The sequence below is a fragment of the Dreissena polymorpha genome, chromosome 10 (genome assembly GCF_020536995.1).
Source record: "Dreissena polymorpha isolate Duluth1 chromosome 10, UMN_Dpol_1.0, whole genome shotgun sequence".
Classification (NCBI taxonomy): Eukaryota; Metazoa; Mollusca; class Bivalvia; order Myida; family Dreissenidae; genus Dreissena; species Dreissena polymorpha.
The window spans coordinates 39,576,666-39,600,407 of NC_068364.1; the positions used below are offsets into that span (position 1 = coordinate 39,576,666).

At 35.3% G+C, this 23,742-nt stretch overlaps 2 protein-coding genes across 6 annotated transcripts in view; one reads left to right on the plus strand and one right to left on the minus strand.

The window, feature by feature from the left end:
* The window catches only part of LOC127847672 (E3 ubiquitin-protein ligase TRIM33-like), a 414,404-nt gene that overhangs the window by 356,579 nt on the left and 34,083 nt on the right, over window positions 1-23,742 (minus strand). The window contains exon 4 of one of the 5 annotated variants that reach the window (XM_052379723.1): window positions 22,230-23,605. The exons of the other annotated variants lie outside the window; for them this stretch is intronic. Coding sequence (XP_052235683.1) covers window positions 23,253-23,605 — 353 coding nt within the window. The 3' untranslated portion in view covers window positions 22,230-23,252. Of the gene's footprint in view, window positions 1-22,229; window positions 23,606-23,742 lie in introns of those variants that run through there. 5 annotated transcript variants of the gene reach the window in all.
* LOC127847679 (uncharacterized) overlaps window positions 1-23,742 on the plus strand; it is a 303,197-nt gene that overhangs the window by 56,627 nt on the left and 222,828 nt on the right. The gene's annotated exons all lie outside the window — the stretch shown is intronic.

A 23,742-nucleotide genomic window follows, 5' to 3' on the forward strand; every position in this document is an offset into this window, starting at 1 on the left:
CAGTACTTGCAACTACAATTTAGAAAATAAATACATAAAATAAATGCATAAAACATTTCGATTCTTTGGTGTAAAATAACGATATGAATTTAATAACAAGAGTTCCGCGGTCGGAGATGACCGCATTGAAGCCGGATTTTTGATTTAAATGACAGGAAAGTACCTTTCGTGTTTTTGTCAATGCAATACTTAAATTACTGAAATATTGTTCAAAGGTCAAAATGAAATGTAAGTACTTTTCAAGGCATGAGCAAACCTTGTGTTATGTTTTGAATGCATGCATATACATGAACAACAATAACATTTAAGGTCACAAATATGAACTTGAATTGACAATTAGGAAAGTTTGATCTCAATTTTTTTATTTTTTAACATTTTTACATTCAAGGTCACGGTGACCTTGACCTTAAAATGACCAGTGGTCATCTACTAGTTCTGGCCAACCTTCATATCAAGTTTGAAGACTCTAGGTCTAAGCATACCAAAGTATTAACAACTTTAACATATTTACATCCAAGGTCACAGTGACCTCGACCTTCAAATGAATGACCTTGAAATGACCAGTGGTCATCTAAGTGTGCTTGCAAACCTTTACGTCAAGTTTGAGATTCTAGGTCCAAGCATACCAAAGTTATAACAATTTTAAAATTTTAACATTGAAGGTCACAGTGACCTTGACCTTCAAATGAATGACATTGAAATGAGCAGTGGTGATCTTCTAGTACTGGCCAACCTTTATGTCAAGTTTGAAGACTCTAGGTACAAGCATACCAAAGTTATAACATGGAATAAGAACTTTAACATTTTTACCTACCAAAGTTGTAAGAACTTTAACATTTTTACATTCAAGGTCACAGTGACCTTGACCTTAGAATGAATGACCTTGAAATGACCAGTGGTCATCTAAGTGTGCTTGCAAACCTTCATGTCAAGTTTGAAGACTCTATGTCCAAGCATACCAAAGTTATAACAATTTTAACATTTTAACATTTAAGGTCACAGTGACCTTGACCTTCAAATGAATGACATTGAAATGACCAGTGGTCATCTTCTAGTACTGGCCAATCTTTATTTCAAGTTTGAAGACTCTAGGTACAAGCATACCAAAGTTATAACATGAAATAAGAACTTTAACATTTTTACATTCAAGGTCACAGTGACCTTGACCTTCAAATGAATGACCTTGAAATGTCCAGTGGTTACTTACTAGTTCTGACCAACCTTCATGTCAAGTTTCAAGACTCTAGGTCCAAGCATACCAAAGTTATAACAACTTTAACATTTTTACATTCAAGGTCACAGTGACCTTGACCTTCAAATGAATGACCTTGAAATGACCAGTGGTTACTAACTAGTTATGGCCAACCTTCATGTCAAGTTTCAAGACTCTAGGTCCAAGCATACCAAAGTTATAACAACTTTAACATTTTTTATATTGAAGGTCACAGTGACCTTGACCTTCAAATGAATGACCTTGAAATGACCAGTGGTCATCTGTTAATCCTGGCCAACCTTCATGTCAAGTTTGAAGACTCTAGGTCCAAGCATACCAAAGTTATACCATGAAATAAGAACTTTAACATTTTCGAGCACGCCGCCCGCCCGCCCCCCCCCCCCCGCCCCCCCGCCCGCCCGCCCGACAACATCAATCTATAAGCCGAGATTTTTTCGAAAAAAATCCGGCTAAAAACTCAGTATCAATTACGAGACAAATTGACAGACATAAACGCTAAAATATTTGAAGACATGAGTCATGATATCCATACATTTAATACTACTATTAGTAAAGCATTACTAACATGAACTACTTGCCTCTGTTTACGTTGTCGGCCATCTTGCTTTGCTTTTTTGACATAAACGCGGGAAATCGTGTGAGGATTTTCGACTGGTTCGCGATTTTCCAGATCGTACGCTTAACTAAATTTTTTTAGCTGCGACTCGATACTTACGACGGCGTTCATAAAACGGGTATTAGCGGATCGTAAATGAAATCGTAAGTGAAGCATTTAAGATAAGATCCGCTAAGATAAGATATGTTGATAAAACGGCCTCCAGGATATGGTGTCCGCCCAGCGACCAGAGGCCCATGGGGTTTGTCCCCACATATGGAATATTCTTTAGATCTTTATCAATAAATTACTAACTTGTTCTACTCCGGAAACGGACTCGTTTCGACGTTATTGAGCTAAACTAAATTAGTTTAAACTGAATTAAAGGGTAACATTTCATGGATTAAAACAGAGGAATGTGACCATAACAAAGAAATAAGATTTTAATTTGTTACAAAATAATTTAACTGAATTTAATGACGTTGGATTCAAGATCTGCACATAAGCTGAATATGAAATCTTCACAAAAAATGCAGACTAACACCCCGATGCATGATTCAAACGTTAACACTACGAGTTTACGACTAGGGATTTTATTACGTTTATCTATTGACATGTATGTGCTTGTACATGTATATGTGTGGAAAATTGTTGGTGACTTATAGCTTGTTATTGCATTCACAGTATCGATATTGTGATTACTGTTAAATGTAAAGATAGCATAACCAAAACACGAGAACTGTGTTTAGTGATATCTAATCGTTACGGATACTGTATCGTCGAGTGCACTGATATTACATGTAAGATCAAGGTAACCTAAAGTGTTAACATTAAATGGACAAGTATTCTCCGATTATTATAATATAGGTCACTACATGATATGCATATCGTCCATTAAATACAGATGGTAAATCATACAAGGTCTAGTGTTAAGTAAGTTAAACTTACAGAAACCACGTTTACATGTACTGGTTTATTACCGATAACCGATATCGCTTGTTTCCGATTATTGCCGATGTTACAAACAATTAAGGACCTTAAAACAAATAGGTTATACTAAGCCTGCAACTTTAAAATAAATAAATTGGGAAAACATTTTTGCAACCATTGCGTCTACTCGACAATCGACATTCGAATATCGAGCTGGGACGAATATCCAGCCAGCTCTAACATCGACATTCATCACTAGACCTGAACATCGAGCTGGGACGAATATCGAGCTAGCTCTGACATCGACATTCGGCACTAGTCTCGAATGAGCTGGAGCGAATGTCGAGCCAGCTCTGACATCGACATTCGACAACAGTCCCGAATATCGAGCTGGGGCGAATGTCGAGCTAGCTCTGACATCGACATTCGGCAAAAGTCCCAAAGACTTAAGATTATTATAATTTCAAAAACTCATTATAGATAACGAAGTTCGTATAGGAAGCGAATGAGTGTTTAACATATACGTCATAATCGCCTTCTTTAATATCTCTTATCGCATCCAATCATTTTTGTAGTATATACACGTTTTCATAACAATGAAATACTTGTGTTGGATTATGTTTTTATCATACACGAACTGTGAACATACAAATGTGTTGCATACATATGTTCATAGCAATTTCAATAATATGTTACTGCTAATCAATATATGTATGCATACCAATGTAATGCCGTGAATTGATCAAGTCTTGTCAAGAATGTCAACTAATACCGTTGATATGCCCCTTTAAGAGTATTGTGTACGTCCTGTTTTAAGTTGGAAACGTAATAAACCTAACTTTAATGATCTCGATACATATTACTAATTCTGTGTGTCTACATTTGCATTGACATACAGCAATTCATTGATCAAGTCATGCCCAGAGTTGAATAACGCTGATATGCCTCTTTAAATGTATTCTAAACATCTTTTTTGGCGGTGTGGGGGTGGTGTGTATAATCCTAATTTTACTGATTTTGCTACAAATAATTTGTGTTTTCATTTATTATTTAAATCTTCTTTTGCATTGGCATATCGCAATATATTGGTAAAGCCATGTCAAGAATTACAATTAGTATCGCCGATATGCCATTTTAAATGTACGGTAAACATCTTGTTTTCGGTTGGATGCTCTATTTACCTGCTTTTTCTGATATTGCTGCACATAATGTGAGATTTTATTTACATTTAAATTTAAATATACTTTTTCATTGGCATATTGCAATACATGTACTAGTATGTATTTTGACCTGATGTTGTTTTTTTCCATTGTATTTTACTTCAAGCAATAACACTGCAGTTGTGGACAAACGACCCCGGTGACCTATGTTGTTTTTATAACATTTTTATTAAGTTATAACTCATAAAACATTTGATTAAATTTGGACAAAATCTTGATATGGGAAGGCATGTAAAATAAAAATGACTTGGGTGCATTTTTCAAATTTTCATGTAAAATTCTGATGTTTTTGTTGTTGTTAAAAACTAATAAAAGCATTAATTATTCGATTGATGTGGTTTTCAAAATGAATTTACAGCTCAGTGGAATCAGAATGATATATTTTGAGTGAAATAGAGGTTATTTATTACAGTGTTCTCTTTAATTTACACAGTTTTATGTTATTACCTTATTTATTAAGTAACAATATTTTCATTAAAACTGCAGTATACGTCATTTATGTAGTCATTGGACATATTCATTTGAAATTTAGCATATCTTAATGAGAGGGATGCTTCTTAATGCTTTTTCAATAATGCTTTTTCAATTATGACAGTGCTGTAATTTATGAAGTGTATGCATTCGTGTGATTTATATTTTAACTTGACAACAACATAAAAACACAATACATCCAGCAATAATTTGATATAAAGCATATATTTATACAATGCTATTTGTCTTTTTGTTCTTGTATTTTTTATGTGTCTTGTTACACACAACCGAATATTAACTTTGAAATCAATGCGACAGAAATAACAAATAAAAGCGGCGCGTATAGTGTTGACATTATGATTACATGTGCCCATTAAACATGTCTGGACACAAACGTCTGCTTTCACTTAATCCATATGGTAGGGATATGCAGAAGCTTTAAGTCCCCGATGTGTCGTTTATTTCGGGGTTGCTAGCATATTATCGTCGTAATGTGAGGTTCATTTCGCACTAAAAAAATGCATCAACGGTGATGACGTCATTCGTTGTTTAAGGTAGCGCACCCCTAATGATTTTCCGCGAATTCTTCGAAGGGTGAAAAGCCTAATATTAGGTGCCGTAGCCTATTGGTAAAGGCGATAGACTAGAAATCTTTTGGAATATTCCCGAGCAGTTTTGAATCCTGCCGACGACGTATATTTTTTTGCGACGCGTTTTATTTATTTTCTAACGTAATTTGATTTAATACGGCGTATAAGCTATATTTATTGTTAAATATGTTGCAATTTTTATGAACATTCTTCAATTTTTAAAATTAAAACAACGTTATGGCTAAATTGGTTGATTTACTGCTGAAAATACGAAACACGCATGTTGCATTTTTATTTTAATTTCAAAAAGTAAACGGTAAATCTGTCTATTTCTTGGTATTTTTGCTGTATATAGTGTATCTATAAAAACTAACCTCAAAATATTACTTAAATGATACATGTACTATTTTGAATTATATGACACTTTTTTTTAACCAACCCAATTTCTACTTGCCTGAAACCACTTACATTTCATGGCGCTCTTCCATAGATAACAAGTTATAAAAAATAAATGTCTGTAAAAGAAAACTTTTTTCATCTTGTTTAAACTTAAACACCTTTACTGCATCTGTACACACCAACTACATGCCTATATTTGGAAATCTAGATAAATTATGGAACTTTCATATACCCCAGGGGTGCACAAAAACTGGACAAAAGCCGAGTGTTGGGGTGGTTTTGAAAAAATCTGTATATTTTTTTAAAAAGCATGGAGATACTACCTAAAAATTTGCATGTAGTTCAGTGATATGATGCTGATTAAGAAAATAATATATTAGATTATATTTGGATAGGTGTCCATTACGGGTGCGCTACCTTAACACGAGCGGTCAATATAGAGACCAATCGTGTCCGGTTCATACACTTGTTAGTGTCCCTTTCGCATTCTTCCTGTTTTTTCATTTAAAACAGTCATATAAATAAGCATTTAAATACGTATATATATAAGAGGTAATAATTATTGTAATTGAGATGCCGTGTAAAGCTGTTGTAGATAAGCACATGTTCATATGTTTTCTTCATTTGTAACTCTAGGCCGAACTTAAGAGCTTTTATGGGAAGAATGTGTTTTTTTGGCCATAAGAAGCTCTCATTCGGTTAAAATTGTAAAAAAAAAGACGAAAACAAACAACCAATTTGAATCAAAGTTTGTCACCTAATAAGCAAATACATTCAAAGGGCGATCACATCGGGGTGTCGTAAAAGTAGAAGTCGGTATTACTCTAAAATTGTTAAAATTGTGAATGTCAAATAGTTTTATGCTAAAACATTGCGTATGTGAAAAAAATATATTTATACAATAACGCACGACAGAGCTGGACCGGACGTCGATGTCTTGTCATGTGTATTTATCATTCATAATTGGAAACTTCCGTAGGAATAACATAAATCGCACCGAGCAGTCATTCGATTTCGTAAATCGTGTTTTTGGTACGAATGGTTAGCATTCGATTATTTCCAAAAAGTACTGTGGTTAAAAACAAATTTAGGTTAAAGGAAGGAAGAACAGAAAATGGAAGTGCATATCGTTGTACTTTTAATGTTATAGGCATTGGATTAAAGATTTTATTGAGGTAAGAGTGTGGTTTACTAAAAAATATGTTTACTCCTGTTAAAGCTCTGCTCAAATAGTGTCATCAGTTCCATTTGCAATCGATAATCTAAATATCACAATTTGCGCTTTGTTTAATTATGATTAGAGTTGATTTTTTTGTTGATTTATGGCTTATTTTTATTTAAAAATGTTAGCAAGACTTAACTTGGCTGCCATTTTGTTTAGTTGAAGCCGCGCGATCCGATTCTTTTCATATAGGAAACATAGGCCCGGCTAAGCGGGACAATAGTATTCATATTGACCTGCTAGATACGACTAACGGCCCGCTCGAGACGTCACTTTGTTACTATTTATAGTAACGATATGTTATATTATAGCATACATAATGCATTCGGCGATGAAAATCAATTAACACAATCAGAGTAATTTTGTTTGGTATTTTTGATGTATGTTGACGCAAATATTTCTTTTGTTTAAATAAAGTTTTACCTTACTTAGATGTAAACCAAAAGATCGTTTTGCTTTTCCTTACTGCATCATCAATAGCAATATTGGTATTATAATAATCATGGTCAACATATCATTTTTACCTTTAATGATTTTCGTCGTCATCATATAATAATAATCATATATGTCATCACCTTAATCATTATCATGTACCTCTTCTTCATCACCAGATTAGCAAAGTCATAATCAACTCTCAACCAGCTTTTATCTATCGACATGGCACCTGATCAAGATGAATACGACGGAACAGTTAAGACGAAGATCCTTAAAATAGTGTAGTGAGGATAACCATTAATAGGATGAGAAAAGCGAGATTTAACAGAGATAGATAAGGGCCTTCAAGATGTTGACCCACTCAATTATATTGTATGATCACTAAAATCCAATATCAAACACACTATATATAGGGTTCAACTTGAATCTAGTTTAGAGTGTGGTTGACACCAAAATAGGATCTTTGCTCCTTGATTCATTGTTTCATATCTTGTTTATATCTTAGTGTTATGGCTATCTGTATGCCGTCATCATCATCATCAGGCATCAGCACGCATCAGCAGCAGCATGCAGCATCATCAATGCAGACTCAGCATCAGCAGCAGCAGCAGCCAGCAGCAGCAGCAGCACCAGCAGCAGCAGTAGCATCATCATCCATCATAATCATCATCATCAATCATTCAACATTCATCATCAACATCTCAATCATCATCAGCTAATCATCATTCATCATCATCATAATCATTCATCATCATCATCATTTTCTCATCATCACCACCACCATCATTCATCATCACAATCATCATCATCAATCTTCTTCATCATCATCATCATCATTATCATAGAATGTTGCCCATACTTCCAACACTTGTAGGACGAAGTAAAGTGATATTTTTATATCTTACTACTACCAATTGCCAACATCAATAACAACAGTAACCATGAACAACTTCAACAACCGCTAAAGCTTGATGATGATTATTATTATGATCACTATGATGAGGACAATTATGATTTTGTTTATTCACCTTTGGAAATTACTATTTGTATCTAGCGGCTAAACGCAGATATCTTCGATAGGCCGCTGTTAGGGTATTTCAATATATACAATGTATAGAGGAGCCATAGCATATAACAAGCACCATATGCATATTAAATACAGAAACGAAATATTAGTAAACCATTAACGTCAATAATTACTTAATTTTTTTAAAGAACACATTTTTTCCACGGCCGGTGTCCATAAATCTCCTTTGGGAAGTCTTAACGTTAGTTCTTATGCAATATGCCGATGTTAGTGTTTTGCGATATACAAAATACATCTGAGCCATAGGAAACAATGATAAAATAAACATAATTAACATTAAACATTATTACACGCTTTGAAATCATTTTTTTTCAGGGGATTCAATGTACACGGTAGCGGCCACGTGTATTTATCTACGTCTGGCCGCTGCCGATGCCACTCGCTGAAATCACGAATATGACTTTAAACATAGTTATTTGATTAAGTTCTAATTTGAACTATTTGAAAAGTGTATTCTATTGTAACAAGAAAGCGTTTTTATCTCAGCCCCCCCCCCATATAATTGGATAGAAATATCCGCAATCTTGGTCGCAAGTGTGCTTACTGAAATATTGTCGTTGACTGGAATGACTGTCAATAATGAGATTCTGAGATCGAAATACGCCTTCGAAGAACTGTATGTGTTCTTGTTTTATGCTATTGTTGCTGTTTTTTCAACCAAATGTACATGATTGTGGTCTCTCTCAAATGCTATGTTTACACTGTCGTAATATCTACAACGAATCACACGTAACTGACGTGGACTTAATTTGATTACTGTATTTAGACTTTGGTACGATTTGATGCGTGTCAATTCGTAAAGATAAATGGCTTGCGCTTGTTTGCTATTTATCCCGATACAAAAGTCCATGTGTTGACGATTATATAGGTCCGTTAAGAGCGTTCAAATGGAGAAAAACATTGAGTTTTTCAATTTGCTTATTTTCTGTTCCCACTGTTCTGGAATCGGATACCAACACATGCCGATAGCGGTCAATGAATTTCAAAATCAACACGTTCACTAAGATTGACTTCAAAATCCGATAAAAGCCAATAATGTTTTTTAAGATCATCACAATAATTTAAACCGAAAACCAAGATTTAAATCATGGCGCCAATCGAGATAGATGGGACATGTCATTTCATTTTGTATGAAACGATCGCGATCGTGTTTCCGTAAGTAGTGCATTCTTATAGGAGTGGGTACATTACCATACGTGTATCAATAATCAAAGCTCTCTTACGATACGATTCCATTATGTTACATGGTATACCTATTATATTCCTATATTTGGTTTTGAATTGATAATGTGAAATAAATTATAACGTCAAGTCTGCAAAACAGCGCAAGCGTTAATGTAATTAAATAACGTTATGGCACGTATAAATGGATAAGAAAGTATTTTTTAGTGTTAAAATATAAAATTGCATGTTTGCATAACGAAAATGAGTATAGGGATAATACACGTTTTCGAGGGCATGATCATCTGCGGGCGCTCGAAAAATCCGTTCCTGCCCTTGTGCGCAGCACGAGGGCAGGAACGGATTTTGAGAGCGCCCGCAGATGATCATGTCCGAGAAAATGTGTATTTTCGCTATTATTGCATAAACAGATCACACATACCAAAATAAATTAAAATATCATTGAAAACAATGTTTTTTTCATTCGACATCGACAAAATAATTCGATTATTTCAATACAGTTCAAGGTTGTGTTTTACATATTATGCCTCACTCGGTCATCATCCGAAATGACGAGGCTTAACCTTCGGATAGGCAGTTTACGATTTAAAATGTGTTTAAACAGTGGATTAATGCAAAGTTGAAATGCAGCCGCGCAAATTAAGAAATGAGGAATTATTTTGGAATTTACAGCAGGATCGTTTAAGGTACATAATCACTTAAATTTACAGCATAGTCTTTTGAAAGTGTTGAGTAAATAACCTTAACTTCATTGACGTTGCCAATACAATAAAGCTGTTGTCAAGAAAGTGCAGATGGTATAAGTTGAAAAGTGGATTGAAATAGTCATTGCCATTATCCCTGCATGCATGAGGAAACTGGTGCTTATTCAGTTCCCCATTTATGCTTGGAAAGTCGTCGAACGCCGTCGTCGAAGGCTGGAGAAGGGAAGTAACTGCGTGTGGACCAGATTATGGATATTAAAAACACATAACAGGGCTTGAACGGCACGTGAATCGCCTTGTTAATGCACGATTTCTTCCGTTCAAGCCCTCCTTTTGCCAAGTTTCTGCACCCCACCAGAGGGCATTATAGATAGAGTTTATGCAATAATATGAATTCAATATCATGTAGATTGTATCGTCTTTTTTGTGAAGAATGCTTTCGTTAAGGCCGTCAAATACGAAATACGGAAAATAATTGTACGTACGACACGATAAATAGTGGACGGTGACGGAATAATATGAATGATGACAGTCTATATAGACATATATATATAGGTACATGTATATACAAATATAGCGATATCATCATGTCAGATAAAACCGCGCGGAGTTCCACTATTTCATCATATTCGAGGCGCCTGCATTTAATATGTACCGTAATTAACGTTTGTGTGCGGGGCATAGAAGAGGAAATTGAAATATTTTATATAACGGTCTATATAACGTGCAATACCCGATAGCTATGACGTACGCACGCGATAGTTATGACGCGCAAGAGCGATAACAATGACGCGCGCACGCGACCAATATCCGATGACCAATGAGAAAAAGTATCAGATCGGAAAAGTTAGCTCGTGTGCAAGCAATACATGACCAATTAAACTGAAAAAAAAACACATATCGCAGTGTTTCAAGCACATGACTACATTCTGACCCATTAGTGGTTTCAGCATTAATGTTCAGTTTTTACTAAAATTTAATTGAATAAATACTTATTTACACACTTCCGGTAATATGACTAAAAGTTTGTTTGTATTTTCGTGCAAGCTTGATGCGATATTTTAGTGGCTAACTCGGTGAGTTAAAGTGATATTATGCGCATTTGTCACTGTTGAATTGATCTGAAAAGAATTCACAGGTCAAAATAGTTAGTTAAATGTGGTAACTGACTAATTATCTACAAATCATCTTGTTACCAGTTGTTTATAAAAAATATGTATTATATTCGATATTTTACATGATTGTACAGTCCTCTAAGCCGAAATGATCCGTAAAACCAAATTGTGTCTTTGTGTCGTATGAACCAATCTGCACTTAAACTAAATTTAGATACACATCGTACATCGAATCATTTCAGTTGTCTAAACGAAAGTACGGTTGATATTCAAAAGCATTATCTTGCTCATTCCGGGATATTGTTTTAGAATGTTGACGCTGCATTAACAAATATCAGAGTATATGAAGTGAAAACACCAAAAATAAACAACGGTTTCGATAGACACCCATAAACATAGCACATACTGTAAGATGCGCATAATATCACTTTAAGAATGGGACGTTAAGCCTAGGAGGAAATAGAGGAATTAAAGCGCTAACGATAAAGTTTTTCAGTTGCTGATATTAACTGTCGTTATTAAAGGGGCCTTTTCACATTTTGGTAAATTGACAAAATAAAAAACAGGTTTCAGATTCGTTTTTTTCGTTGTAGTTGTGATGTGTGTGAGGAAACAGTAATACTGAACATTTACCATGCTCTAAAATATCCATTATATTCATCTTTTGACGATTTAAATCCTGAAAATTATAAAGCGTTGCAACGCGAAACACTTGAATAATTTGGAGAGTTTTGTTGTCGTCATTATATTTTGTGATACTACAAGGCTTGCTTATAATATAGTATAAGATACGTCACTGATTGTATGAGCACGAACGGCCGATTGATCTAAGCGATAGACTTTTACTCCAGTTGTTGATCCATGGTACATGTAACTCTTGATTATCGGACTCTGCTAAACGCTTCACCAATTGTAATCCTCGTAGTTTGTTCAATACATCTAAACCATATAAAAATACTAAAAAGAGGGACTTATCGTCACCAGAAATTTTAGTGGAATACAAAAAACATAAATTAAACATATCCCCAGAACCCTGCGAAACGAATACTCGGAACAAAGCAATGGCATAGAACATATCCCTGGACCAGGGCGCAATTGATACCATCGCCGCTGCGCTTAAATATACTCTACAAAGCAATATCGAGGTAATGTTTCAAACATCAATTCAAACAATTATCGAGGGAGTGATTTCTGGTATGCAAACTTGAAGATGAAAACAGCAGCCTAAAAGCCTCTAACGAAATCCTTAGAAAAACTGTTCCCGACCTCGAACTCCGCTCCGACGCAGCGCAGCTGAGCAGTACAGCAAACGCAACTGTTTGTGGATTTCCGGAATTCTAGATTCCGAAATTGGAAACACCGACGACTTGGTCCTTGGAGTTTGCAAGGCCCTTCAAACAATTATAAATGTCGCCGATAGAAGCCACCGTCTTGGTAGATCAAGGGAATGGTTCGAGGGTTATTCTGGTAAAATTCGCAACTTACAGAGTCTGACAGAAATTTTACAATTACCGCTCTAGATTTAGATCTATGAACAGCTTACAACTAACCGTTCACATCACTTGTTCGAAGCTCACTCGCTGGTAAGTGCAGGTAGTCTCCTTTTGACATGGTATTTTGATGGAAACATTCTCATCAAAACCAAACACGAAGAAGGCACTTCAGTCCTGCACATAGTTTCCCTACACGACTTAGAGCCGTATCGCTAGACAAAGCTTTCTAATCTGGACGGTGTAGTTTAAATTAGTAACGACATATTATTTACACATTCACATTCAAACGTTGTGTTTATTATGTGTATGCGCTTTGCATAAATAATCGATGCGTTATTATTTCCCACCACAACCAAGACGTACAGTGTAACTAAATATAAATTTATATATAGTAATAGAGAGAACTTTCTTTTTAAGCACCCGTTTTCATCGCATGCTCAAAGTAACGTAGTATATTGTTATATCTCATCCTACAAAAATGACCTAATCCGATTGGCTTAGACTGCCTTAGAGCGGTCACGTACCCATGGTGTACTTTCCATATACCCCGAGTAATGGAGCTTCGCTCTCGTATGTTATGGAACTCTTAAACTTTTGTTCATGATCACTGCCAATTGTTTGAAATGTTAACAATGTAAATAAGCTTTTCACTGAAAATGACCATTACCCAAGACAGTGATTACCTTTTTGGACATGCCTCTTTACTAAACCAGACTACACGTTGGAATTTTGTGTTTAATTGTCTATCATAATTTCTTGTTGTTTTCAGCTCATGTCCCATCTCTGATTTTAATTGGAGTCTCATATGACAGGTCGAACCATATCGTCACCTCTCACTTCCGCATTGGTTTTCACTATTACACGCGCATATGCACACCTCCACACACATACACGGACCCACTCTTCCATACTCATTCACCCACGAACGCATGAACATACACAGACATGCCTACATTAGTACACCACTATAGCCCGAAGGTCGAATATTTAAAGCACCAACATATAAAACAAGGTTAATAATCCATTTGCCTCACCCGAGACTCAACTCAACCGGACTGACCTGGTCTTTCGGTATCTTTCTTGTATTCAATCTTCTTGGAGCACATCGTTGAGTCTGGTAAAATTTCGAATACGTATAACAACTGCCGATAGTTCCAGTACTGTTTCTCGTGCCTAATGTCAATAACATTTTCCTTTCCACCCAGGAATGATATGATGTCTAGCACGTGTTGCGTTTACAAGAGAAACATATGTTTAAAATACAAATGGCGTCTTGTAATCGATTTCGTAAGAACCATGTCCTCTTTCCTGTGGAGATGTATTCTATCCTATATCATCGGCAAACCATCACGGTTCCCAGACCATTCACACCGTATATCCATTCAAAGATCACAATCTCGGAAACTCACCAATCCAATATCAATCTGGCATGCGTTTTACTAAAACTCCTGATTTCTTCATTCGGATGTATTGTCGCCTACATGTTACTACATATTTTATTATGTGGCGATATCCACCCAAACCAGGTCAGTTTTCCACACAGAACCCAGCGTCTGCTTCAACATCAATTATCTCTTCTCTCAATCACTTGATTTAAGTAACCATTTATCATTCATGCACTACAACGTCTAAAGTATCATAAAAATTAGACATTGTATATACCGAATTAAAGGAATCCGACATTTTATCGTTCTCAGAAACATGGCTTACCGAAACGTCCCAAACACAAGATCTGATTTTCATCAACTACCATCCCCTTGAAAGAAATGATCGGACTGGAGACAGTCACGATTGAATCTTAAACTACTTTAGAAGTAATCTATCTTACAAAAGACGCACCGACCTAAAAATTAATGGTACTGAAATAATCTGTTTTGAAATTTTTACCTCTTTTTAAACATACCATTTTTGGTATATTTTACAGACTGCCAGATACACCGACACATATACACTCAGCTATTAAAAACTCTTTACATCCTGCTGTTGAAACGGGAATAATTAACATTGTTATTACCGGTGACTTTAACATCAACTTCCAGGACCCTAACACCAAACTCAAACAGCCAATACGGCATCGACCAAACCATGAATGAACCTACATATTACATTGAGCGTTCCTCGTTAGCAATTGACATAATACGTACCTCTGATCCTAACCTTAAAATTCACGCATCGGGGGTGGGAGACCCGTGTCTAGATCAAAATATTAAATATCACTGTCCTATATGGTCTTCTTAATTTTAAATAGGCACACACACAAACACACACATTTAAGCGTCACATATGGCATTTTGATCAGGGCAAATACGAAACGCTCCGCGAAGTTATGGCTAACAAAGACTTGGACGCAAAAAGCATAACGACGTTAATATATATTCAACAACCTTAAGCCTAAACCTTATATCTACGGCGACAAACCATATGCCTAACAAACTTATTACAATTCGCCCCATCAAACCACCCTGGATAACCACTTACATACAAATGTGCTTCGGTATTGTCGACGGTTGTTTCGCAAAGCCGAACAAACAACCTTTGAACGCGACTGGTTAAATTCAGAACTCTGGGAAACAAAGTTGTTGCCAAAATTAGACGCGCAAAACAAAATCACCAAGAGAAGTTGGCTGAAAAGCTTCAATCAACGCCAAATTCTAGATCATGATGGTCATGTTTAAAAAGCTTCGTTCGACACAATGCAACTTCATTTATACCATCACTTATCCAACAAGATTTAATAATGGAAGACGACACACTAAAGGCTACTGTCCTCAATAACTCCTTCACAGAACAAACGCTGCTTTACGAATCAGAAGCACCTAACAAAAGCCAGTGCAATTATCAACACAACATTGACAACAAAACTCTAGAGTTCCCTCGTGGTTACTCCAACTGAGGTTGAATCAGTGCTACTGTGCTACCCTTAAAAAAGCATCTGACCCAGATTCATTTAACAACCGTTTTCTAAAAGAACGTTTAACCAAACTCTATGTTTCTCTAAGTGATATTTTCAATACTTCCTTACGCACCTCTGTATTTCCGGAACCATGGACAGAATCATATCCTTTCTAAGCTCATGTGGAAAAGTATTTAAAAACAAATGTTATTAAGCATAAATTAAACTTCCTTAATACTCATCAGATTATCTGCCCCTTACAAGCTGGATTTGTTCCTGGTGACTGGAAAATAGGTCAGAGCTATATTCTGCGATATAAGAATAGCATTCGACCGTATATGGCATAATGAATTATTGTTTAAGCTTTCGAATATAGGCATACGAGGCGGTCTTTTAACCTGGTTCAAATCTTACCTTAGAAACCGCAAACAAAAAGGTGTTCTCCCAAACGTAGCATCCAACTGGTCTCAAGGCTTGAGGACCCCAGGGCTCAATTTTAGGGCCTTTTCTGTTTTAATGTTCATTTATGGTATTGTCCAAGATATTGACGCAAAAATAAGGTTATTTGCCGATGACACTAGCCTTTATGTTGTCGTCGACAATGCAGTCAACGCTGCAGCTACACGTAACTCCGAACTCGAAAGAATCAACACATGGGCTAAACATTGCTTGTCTGTTTTAATCCTAAAAACACAGAGTCAATGATTATAAGTCGCAAGACAAGCACAATTCTGGATTGGTTGCTTAGTTGATTAATGGGTGATTGGATGGGTCTACGAATAAATTGGTACATGTATAAATGATTGACTGCTTTACTGACGGACTGAACACAAAACTGATAATCTGAATTACAAACCGAACGATCGACTAATCAGCTGACTGAATTACTAACATAATGATGTCATTTAAGATAAAAATCGAAAGGTTAAAATTGAGGTCCCGTCGGTCCGTATATTATTTTGCTTTTCATATATATCGGCCTTAAAACGTCCTTCCAAATTTACATTAATAGGGTTAACCAGTTTACATATATAAATGTTTCGTTTAGTACATTTACATGTAACACAATCACTGAATACATTTTGTGTATAAAATATAATCGGATTTTAACTTCTATACAGTGCGTTGTTAATAAACTTTTATAAAGCACAACACATTTGAACGTTTACCTTACGGTACGCACGTTCAATCATATATTATTTATGAACACCAAGACAAACAATCAATTTCATTTTGATAATGTGATACTTATACATCTTTGTTTTTACAATATGTTTTTAGCAACAATAACACTACATTTAAAGGGGCCTTTTCACAGATTTTGGCATTTTTTAACTTATTTATTAAATGCTTTACATTGATAAATGTAAACATTGGATCGTAAAAGCTCCAGTAAAAAATCAAGAATAAAATTTAAAAAAGGAAAAGAACATTGCCCGGAGCAGGTTTCGAACCAGTGACCCATGGAGTCCTGCCAGAATCCTGAAGTAAAAACGCTTTAGCCTACTGAGCTATTCCGCCAAATACACATACTTGACGTATTTTATACCTTATATAAGCAATCTTCGTAGTTGCACAAAATTTAACGACAAAAACAGAACTCTCCAAATTATTCAATCGTTTCGCGTTGCAACGCTTTATAACTTTTAGGTTTTAAAATCGTCAAAAGATGCATATAATGGCTATATAAGAGCATGGTAAATGTTCAGTATTACTGTTTCCTCACTTATATCATAACTAAAACGAAAATTTGCGAATCTGAAACAACTTTTTTCAATTTTGTCAATTTACCAAAGCGTGAAAAGATCCCTTTAACGTTAGGCTTATACGAACCTTGGAATTACACCTAAGAACGTATGATATTCATTACATTTCAACTACACACTGCTAATCCGACACAAATGTTTATCTCTCACTGCGAGGCTGCAAACTAGTTTAACACCATTCACACATAAGAAGCAAATACACTCAGAGAGATGACCTCAATGAAAAGCAGGAAATGAGCTCGATTATTTCATCAACCCCACTACTTGACTCGAGTTCGAAATCGTCATCCGACGAACCAAAGTTGAACCCACAATGTTGATGAGTGATAGATTGATGTGAATAATTGTGATTACCGTACTAAATCATGTATTTAAAAAGGCGAATGTTAAATCATGTAAATCATGTGTACTACACAAATTTTAATTCAATAAGTCGGTGCGTGTTTTACATGGACAGTGTACACAACCAATTGTGTAATAGTAGTATGGCGACCGATTTGACATTTTTCTTTTCTAGAAAAATTATTTTTCTCTATTTTGGCATTTTACAAATCCGATGGGCGTTATAAAGTTAATACATGGTTAAGGTATTTACAAAACACTTTGTAACAATATTTGTTCCTACTTTTTTTAAGCTCGACTTTTGAACGAAAAGGCCGTGAGTTTTACTTGCTTGGGCATCATTGTTTATGTTTATTACCTGCCTTGTGACTTGTATGTTATGAACTACAAGTTATATTTTTAGTAATTGTTTTTACAAAAGCAACATGAGACACCTTTAATATATAGAATACAATTGTTTTTAAAATGTTAAACACTTTAACTCCTTTCAAATAAAACTACACATGCATTTTATCCCATCTTCACTTCGACATTGATGGTATAACAACCCATGGAATAGACTAGCCTCTATCCCACGTTGTTGAATAAACCTGTTGCGTGCACGGACAAATAAACGTCATTAACAAACAAACACTCGTTCCTTGTGTTTGTTTTTTTTTTTGTTTCCAAACATGCCACGTTTGTTTGTTATTTTTCTTGTTTAGTAAAAAATACTAGGATTAGCATTGATTAGAGAGAAGTTTATGTTGCTCGGCTCGCCAAGGCTCGCGCTCTCGGCGTTCTGTGTGAGCCTGGCAACATAAACTTCTCTATTCAACGCTATCCTAGTATTCTCTATGTACAACGAACACATTGTCATTGCAACATGCTGTCTAATAATACTCTTTTGTTAATATGAGCCTCACTCTGGGAAAACAGGTGGGGGGGGCTTATGCATGTCTGCACAGGCTAATCAGGGACAACACTTTTTAGCCTAACATGGATTTTTGTTTAGAAGTGACTGCCTTTAAAAGATAAAGCGCAAACTTTACGCACATGCATTAAGCCCAGTTTTCTAAGAAAGACGCTCATATTATTAGTCTTAAATTATATGGCTTGATTAGTCATTGTCAGCTTGGGTACTACTTAAATGTACCAGGGGTACTCTTAAGTATACTTAGATGTACCCCAGGAATGGAAAATATACTAAAGCATACCCGTGAATTATCGGCTACTTTTTTCAAATTATGTTAATATTAATGTCAATATTTTGTAAAATGGCCTCTTTATTATCGAAAATTCATACTTTAAAAATAATGTTGAAACTTGTGTACATTCTTAATTGGCTGGGTACATTTTATTATATTTTTGTTTGCTCCTGGGGTACATTTAAGTAGTGCCCTAGCTGACAATGACTCATCGAGCGTAAATTAGCATGTTCACCATCAAAGCCTGAATACAATCTGTTACATGAATTTTGTTGGATAATCAGTTTTGAGTTGACATTAATGATAGACAAAGTGTGAATATTTATGCAACACAAATGTTGTTTAGTTAAAGCGCATGTACATTGTGAACCAATTTCGTTGATTTACAGAGCAATTTTTCAGCCATTCATTTACACTTATAAAGATGTTTAAATTTTGCCAGAAAATAAAAATATTAAAACTACTGAGTACATACTTTATACAATCTTGCAGTGCTGGCCTTGATATGTCCATCAAGTGCAAGTAAATAAACAAATTCTAGTCAGTATGTTTGTTAAATTTTTAATTGCATATTTCGACACTTGTCACAGTTGTTCACTTACATGTATGTCAAGTCGGTCAGTTTTCCGTCTCACACTTTTCCTGTGTAAGCATGTTTACTACTACAAAGTACTCACACTTCTCCAGGGATAGCTGGCTTACTAGTACAAAGTACTCACTCTTTACCTGGAATATTTGGGTTACTAGTACAAATTACTCACACTTCTCCTGGGTTAGCTGGTTTATAAGTACAATGTACTCACACTTTTCCTTGAATAGCTGGTTTACTAGTACAAAGTACTCACACTTTTCCTGGGTTAGCTGGTTTACTAGTACAAAATACTCACACTTTTCCTGGAATAGCTGGTTTACTAATACAAAGTACTCACACTTTTCCTGGAATAGCTGGTTTACTAATTCAAAGTACTCACACTTTTCCTGGGTTAGCTGGTTTTTCTAGTACAAAGTGCTCACACTTTTCCTGGAATAGCTGGTTTACTAGTACAAAGTACTCACACTTTTCCAGGGATAGCTGGTTTACTAGTACAAAGTACTCACATTTTTCCTGGAATAGCTGGTTTACTAGAACAAAGTAATCACACTTCCTGGGTTAGCTGGTTTACTAGTACAAAGTATTCACACTTTTCCTAAAATAGCTGCTTTACTTGTACAAAGTACTCACACTTTTTCCGGGTTAGCGGGTTTACTACAATAAAGTACACATACTTGTACCAGTAACTGACAACTGTAGAAATTGAATCAGAGCCAGGGGGAGTATGGCCAAAGAAAGGATTTCATGATCAACTTCACACAAGTTATCGTAAAAACTCTAAGTCTCGGACACTTTAAAATTGGCGGACACCAACTTTTTGGCCAAAATAATTATTTTTAGTGACTTTTAATTTTCGGACATACAGTTTTCCGTCCATAATTAATGACTTAATTTAATTAAAAAATTTTTGGACAATGTCATATACCAACAATCTACCAAGTTGCACATATCAGGTGACACTTTGAACATGCGATTTTACAACCGGATTAAGGTCATAAAACCTTACAGACGATGCCATTAGGCAAATGACCATTATATGTGCGTTATAAGGGTAAATAATGATGTATACCGGTAATATACAATTGTTTCACCCAACAGAATGGAATGAAACATACAACTAATTTAATACTGTGTGTTACTTCACAAAACACGGGTTATTATTCGTTGAAATAATTGAAACTATACACATTGAATACCCGTATCTGATCATCAATGCAATATTTTTAGTGTCTGTAAATTGTTTGTCTCTAAATTTTCGGACACCTGTTTTTTTTTAAATATTTTTTTATGTCCAAAATTTCAGACACAACATCAATTAATTAACCCTTTACCGCTTTGATATGTACTATTCTAAGATACTGATGAGTAGCAAACAGCATAAAACCTGAACAGACTGCGAGTTACTAGCAGGCTGTTCTGGTTTTATGCTGGTTGCAAAAAAAATACGGTATGTTACTGGGCCAGGGATTGAAACCACAAGCCTCTGAGTTATAGCCCAGCGCTACAACAACTGACCCTGTTGTAGGTTTTCACTATTTATTGGTTCTCAATACTTTAATGTCAAATTATTAAACACACTAACTAAGTAACTGAGTAACTGTTGTGATAATTCATGGCCATCATAAATGGACATTTAGTTAGTTTTCTCTTATTTTTTCCCACAAATCTTCATAAATTCCAGCCATGAAAGTATCAAAACTTGCTATCTTCAGCAAACTGGAATAAATGCATGTGCGTTACATGTAACACCAGATTAGCCTGTGCAGTCTTCACTATGCATATGCATAAACCCCAGTTCACACCAGATTAGCCTGTGCAGTCTTCACTAAGCATATGCATTAACCCCAGTTCACACCAGATTAGCCTGTGCAGTCTTCACTAAGCATATGGATTAATCCCAGTTCACACCAGATAAGCCTGTGCAGTCTTCACTAAGCATATGGATTAACCCCAGTTCACACCAGATTAGCCTGTGCAGTCTTCACTAAGCATATTCATTAACCCCAGTTCACACCAGATTAGCCTGTGCAGTCTTCACTATGCATATGCATTAACCCCAGTTCACACCAGATTAGCCTGTGCAGTCTTCACTAAGCATATGGATTAATCCCAGTTCACACCAGATAAGCCTGTGCAGTCTTCACTAAGCATATGCATTAACCCCAGTTCACACCAGATTAGCCTGTGCAGTCTTCACTAAGCATATGGATTAATCCCATTTCACACCAGATAAGCCTGTGCAGTCTTCACTAAGCATATGCATTAATCCCGGTTCTTCCTGAGTGAGGCTAAATAATTGCATGATTAAAAAACACAGTGTCAATATATTATGTTCAGTTTTGTGTAACAGACATTTGTTAATTAAAGGTTTATGTCTTAAATAATTATTGTTTTTAATAGAGGATATTTGTTCGATTCGGTGGAATATCGATTACAAATCATTTATATTTTCTATGATCATGAGTGAATTAAAATCGATATTCCACCGAATCCAACAATTTTTTTTTTTATTTTATGGTTTTTTTTCACCGTTTATTAACATTGTCAAAGAGCTTAACTAAAGAATTCCGCTGGGATAATGACGTCATTTCGTCAAAAAAATGATGGTCATTTAACAGTTAACAGTGAAAATTATCGATAATTCTCACTGTTATTTTTCACTGTTTGAAACAGTGAATTATCAGTTTTATTTCTCTAATATCTCTTTGAACCACCGGAAAGTATAAAATAAACAACCGTAACTAAATAAGTGTGAATCATAAATTCACTTGGAACAGTGTTGCACACATTTAATTTGAGCAAACAACAATAATTCTTAGGTGCAATACTGTTCTAACTTGAGTAAGAACAGTGTTCCCCCAAATAAAAAAGCAAATAAACTATGTTTTTAGTGGGAAAACTGTTCTAACTTCAATAATGCTTAATATCTCTTTTACAATTTATCGTATGTTATAATTCAGATATATTTAATATAGTACTTCAAAATTAGAATATTTTAAGAAAAAAACATATGGCATATCTAAAGAAGCAACATAATACCAAATTTTTTCTATTTCCTAAAAACTTTTGTGAAATTGAGTTCGAACAGTGTTGCGCTAAACAGACGATATAGTGAAAGGTAACGTCAAATAACACGTTTGACATACATTAATTACATGTACAATTCTCATCAACAAAAATAAAATCTAAAAACATCAATGGAAGAAATCTGTACAATTAAAATATCAATTGTTACTCTATGAAACAAAACATTTCTTAAAACAAAACAAATGCTGACAGAGAATAAAATGAAAATGTAAAACCTTCTCTCCTCATCTGCATCCCATTGTTCATTTTACTTTGCATAGCAATCACACAAACATATTGTAGAGCATCACAAATGACAACAAGTAAGTCACATATATACATATTCCTCATTTCCAAGATATAGACAAAGATCATACAAATACGCAGACTATATACAATTCAAATGAAAAATAATCATCACAGCGTTTCAGTTGATTCCTTGGAACAGTTGGTAGCTTGCTTTAAAAGAGTGTGACAACATAATATATCATCCAGGGTGAATTATACAATTAAGCATAACACCTAATTAAATATCCTTGATGCCATGATTTTTTATGATGAAAGTACTTTATAAACCTATTCATGATCTTACATTATTGAGGAACAAAATAACTCAACGAGGTGAATCATGAGATGAAACAGAACACTTAATTAAAGTTCGGTGTTGCCAAGCATTCATGTTGCAAGTACATTTTCTAAAATGTATGTACAGAATCTTGTGAAACAAAACTATTTTAATTTAATTACAAGAATGTTTGTGACACATGTTTGACCCACAATGATGGATGCTGTGTTCCTGTTGTAGGAGACTGACAGTGGGCGATCAAGTCCATCCCTCCTGGTAGCAAGAGTTGCCAGCTTCTTCTTGCCTTCACCATCAAGCTGTAGGATAGTGCTGGATGCCTCTCCACAGACCAGCACCTGTCCCAGGGCAGTCATATGTATACCTTCTGGGACTTTCAGGTCTGGGTCGGTAAAGGTGTGGAAAACTGTGCCATCTCTGTCCAGGGTGAGAACCTTGCTGTGGGAATAGTTGGTGACAAATATCTTGTCACCTGACGGACTCACTGCACACTTATTTACTGCAAAAGAGAGTAGAATCAATGTAGTAAATTCTTTACAGGATCATTATGTTAATTAAGACACGGTTACATCTTATTCACACCAGCTATTTATTTTAATTAATAGATTATGATATTTCTTACAATGAATGAATGAT